Genomic DNA, 4,438 nt, shown 5'->3' with positions numbered 1-4,438 from the left:
ATCTCCCAATAGAATCATGGATGTTACAAGAAATCATTGTAGTGGTGGTTTTTATGACCACACTACTATGATTATAGCATTTGTTTTAATTGTAAAACTACTCAAATACATGATGCTTGCAGAAAATACTGTATGATTTTCAAAATAACTTAAAACAAAATAAACCTATATAATCTCTAATACCAAAATAAAATTTTAAAGAGAAACTTAATTAATTGAGTTTTCTTAATATTTCATATTAAAATATGATAGTAAAATTCTACAAACTTTTCAATATAGTATGTGTAAATTAAACATTGATTACAAGAATGAAATAAACTAAAATGTAGCCAATCTCTATTTTATTTCTGGTACAAAGAAAATAATCTATGATGAATACTTGTTTATAAAATATATATGTTTGAGAAAAAATAGCAAGTAAATTTTTTGAGTTGCAAAAATTATTCTTAGGAACACAAGTATCACGTACATTGAGTGTTGTTGTGTATGACAACAAAAAAACATATTGTTTGAAACTAGAGTGATGGTTGCAAATTGGGGTTGAGAGGCAGCCCCTGAACAAACTTCAGCACCCATGTGAATGTGGATCTGTGCTGGCCTAATGAGGGTGTAGATCATGAATCCGTGCGGGCTCAATGAGGAATGGGGTCTGAGTTCCTAACCTGGCGCCCTCCAAACTGCTCGCCCTCTATCCTGCCCGTCCTCCAACCTGCCCGCCCCCCTGGTTCGCTTTCGTTCCCTTCATACGTTCCCAGAAATCCGATCAGCGGTTGAGATCGAATCTAAGCTTAGCTGCAATCCAACGGCCCACAATGGCGGAACCAGTCGATTGAGAAGGGAGGTTTCTGCGACACAATTCTACGAGGGGGAATTTGAGCACAAGAGCCGTGAAAGTGAAGCCAAGTGAAGCTGGAGTTGCATCGCATTGCATCGCATCGCAGGAGCTCTGGTGTAATTCTGCTTCTGCCATCTTCAATTCAAGTCAATTGCAATCGTCCTCTGTCATTCCCCCGGCTCCACTTTCCTCTGCCCCTGCTCCACAACAATGCTGGTGCTGGAGGTTTGATGCCCGCTCTCATGGCTTCTTCCTCTCTGCCGCCTCTCGACGGCACCTGCTGGAACGTTGTTTACTCCCTCCCTACCTCCAAGCGCAAGCACGATGGCACCCTCACTCTCCGCTACATCAATGGCTCTGTCGTCAAAAAAATCTTCCTCTCCGACTCCGACTCGCTATCTCTTGCGGACCGCATCCTCCGTCGAACTGAAAATGTTCAACCGGGATCGGCCCTTACATTTGATTCTCCACCTGGCTATGTTGTGTGGGTGGATTCGTTGGTCGAGGGCCTCGCTTCCTCATCCTCTCCCTCAATTGCCCTATCGCGTTTAGCGGCGCGGGCTTCTTCTCGCTCTTCTCTGGCTACCTCGAATTCCTCCCCCATCGACCTATCTTGTAATGGACCCGGTTTGAACCCAACCCTTCGTCTCTTTTGCATTTCGTATGCTGTCTTTCGTTATGTTGCGGAGTTTTGTAAATCTGTTCTCGCTGTAATCAACCTCTTGGAATGTGTCGTAGGTACTGTGATCGGCCGAAAGCTTGTCGTGATTCGCAAATCCGTTCTTGCTCCATATCGTAGACCTGGTAGGGTTAGCAAAATTGAGCAAGAATGCTCCACTGATGAGCAGGATTCTTGTAATCTGAGGAGAAATCAGGCGGAAACTTCTGAAATGACTCCCAAACCTAGTGGGATCTGCATAACTGAGCAGGAATGTCACATGGATGAGGAAGCTTCTATCAGCATGAGAAGGATTCAACCAGAGGCTGCTGAACCTACTAGCATTTGCAAAACCGCGCAAGAATATAACATTGATGAGGTTTATTGTAGTAACCTGAGGAAGCTTGAGACAGACGCTGCTGAATTGACTCAGAAACCTACCAGGATTCCCAATAGTGAGCAAGAATGTCAATCTGATGAGGCATCATTTAGTAATATTAGTAGGAGAACTCAAGCAGAGGTTGCTGATTTGTTGTCAGAGGAAGTGGAAAATTTCCTTAATACCATAGATTTCAGGTCGGTGAACGAACCCAGCAAATTTGAAATTTTTGAGAATCTGGCTTTGAATACATATGATATGATTGTGAGGATGCTGGTGGTTACATATCGTCAAGAATCTTTTTATTGAGGTTCTTCTTGTGTAGCGGTGTATCGAAAGTCGTGAGAGGTGCAAGTTAAGTTGTGATAAATCTTTGGATTGACATGAATTATTTTGTAACAGCGTTCAGGATTTCTGGGTAGGCTACAAGCTGTATTGCTTTGGCTATTATTCTTGCTGCGATATTTCTAAAGGGCAGTTTCTAGCTAGCAAGATGGGTGAGCTCAAAACTTGCCTATCTTGTATCTCGGTTATTACCATATGTGTATTTGCCAGCATGAGGAAATTACGGTCTTGTGAACATAGTTTTTAGCTTTCGACAGAACGAATATCCATGTGAGAGCTGTTGAATGCGAGATTTGAGTCGCTACCAGTTAAGCAGGTTTGAGCTGTTGATGTTCATTTACGTGATTTGATATTGCAGGTCGAGCAGTATGTCATTTACATGAGGATATAGTTGTATTGTGGGGAGCAAAGTTTGATGAGGCAGTGAGGCAAATGTGGGCGATGATGGAGGAGTATTTAAAGATTTATTATGACAAGGACTGCACAAACCTTAGGTAAGATTTCTGTTCCAGTCAGACTGTTCGAACTCGCAGTTATATCTTACAGTCTAATTGGCACGATTGTGGAAGTGTCTGTACATAGAGTTCTTGCAGGATTGTGGTGTGCTTGATCTTAGTGCCACTAGCATCAAGCAGTGGACAACCACAACTCAGGTGCGAGTAAAACTTGAATGCTATTAAATATTATTCAGCAATCAAATTGTTATGTAATGTTGAAACTGCATCCATAATGCTGGCATCAACTGCAATGCAGTGCTCACATAACCTCAAGGTTTATCTCTAACACTTAGTGCATCCAGGGTCTTAATGGAGGAATTTGATGATGCTAAAGAACTTTCTACTTCAGAGAATGGCTTATTACTGCTACAATTGATACAGGTTTTTCCTTTACCCTTTCTAATTCAACTTTTAGTATTTCAAACATGAAATTTTCTGCAAGTACATGCAGCAAAAACTGCTCTGACCATGCAGCCGTGGATGTCAGAGGATGGTCCAATGAACCACCATCTTTCTTTTTCGAAGGACTAGTTTGTTATTGTCTTTCCGTCATGTATTAATGAATCTCTACACTCAGGATGACGAGTATGGGACCGAACGCCTCTACAATCAAACACGCAACGTGCAGATACAGTCCACCAACATATTTTCTCAGCTCCGTCAGAGCCTCACCCGGGTGGACTCCGAGTTGGTTAACCTCATGAAGTCGCATGGTGAGTTGGGAAACCACAATTCAAGTGCGAGTAAATCTTTTGAGAGCCTACCTGCACGTAGCACAGTCAAATGTTCATCTAAAAGACCAAAGGATAAACCCAAGGATATTTGGGGTAAGCTCGCTCGGCCTGAGTAATATTCAAATTTCTATGAAGCATGTGAAGTATTCATGGTGATGCAGTAAGTAGGACACCTGATTTCGAAGTGGACTTATCTTGTCAGAATCAGAAAATGTACAGGATTGTTTAAAAATTATATACAACTGTTTCTTGAGGAATTTCTTCACGGCAGGCGTCTCTTTTGAATGATGCGGTATCACTTGGGGTTGTATTTCATCCTCACCGTAGCAATAGAATGCTTTGTAAAAAGTCACTAATTTTTTTATTATTTCACTTGGTTCCTCATGTACGCACTTGCCTTTCTGCTGCTGTACAAACTGAATGGGCTCAACGTTTACACTTCTCGTCTATTGACACAGTTTGTTCATAGTGTTCTTTTGTTAGCTGACAAGTAGTACTTCCTTGATTCTTGTATAGAGCCTGAGGTTTTTGAGCACATCGAACAAATACTGGTCAAGTGGTGGATTAATAAAGCTCGATGTCGTTCTCAGTGTAGTCGTGAGATGTTAACATTCCTTGAATGTGGCTGCACAAGGTTGTAAGATTGCTTCTTAGGCTTAAAGATATCTTTACCAAATCTTATTTAATCCTTATCAAATCTTATATCAGTTTTTTTATTCACAATAATTATTAATTAAGTTGTTAATTTTATTTTATAATTTCTGCACATTGCAATCTATTATTTAAAATTTGGATTTTAAAAGACAATAAATATTAACTGGATATAAACTAACGTCAAATCTTAAAATTTGGATTTTAAAAGATAATAAATATTTCTTTGACCTTATGTAATTTGTTGGTCAAATTAAAATAAATTTTTAAGAGCCAATAGTAAACTTAGTTTGAAACATTTTCATAAAGTTTGAAAGAAATTAAGTAGTGAAATAAGGA

General features: G+C 40.1%; 1 protein-coding gene across 1 annotated transcript; it reads left to right on the top strand.

Moving 5' to 3' along the window:
• The first annotated feature begins 897 nt into the window (after positions 1–897).
• Positions 898–4,143, top strand: LOC112293082 (uncharacterized). The gene is made up of 7 exons (XM_024542148.3): positions 898–1,462; positions 1,574–2,069; positions 2,275–2,369; positions 2,576–2,711; positions 3,017–3,095; positions 3,292–3,541; positions 3,965–4,143. Exons 1-7 carry the CDS (start codon positions 1,066–1,068, stop codon positions 4,087–4,089), a joined length of 1,578 nt encoding a protein of 525 aa, XP_024397916.2. The 5' UTR covers positions 898–1,065; the 3' UTR covers positions 4,090–4,143.
• The last annotated feature ends 295 nt before the right edge of the window (positions 4,144–4,438 follow it).

Source organism: Physcomitrium patens, chromosome 16 (assembly GCF_059467195.1).
Source record: "Physcomitrium patens ecotype Gransden chromosome 16, ASM5946719v1, whole genome shotgun sequence".
Taxonomy (NCBI): domain Eukaryota; kingdom Viridiplantae; phylum Streptophyta; class Bryopsida; order Funariales; family Funariaceae; genus Physcomitrium; species Physcomitrium patens.
This window is presented reverse-complemented; position numbering and strand designations above follow the sequence as displayed.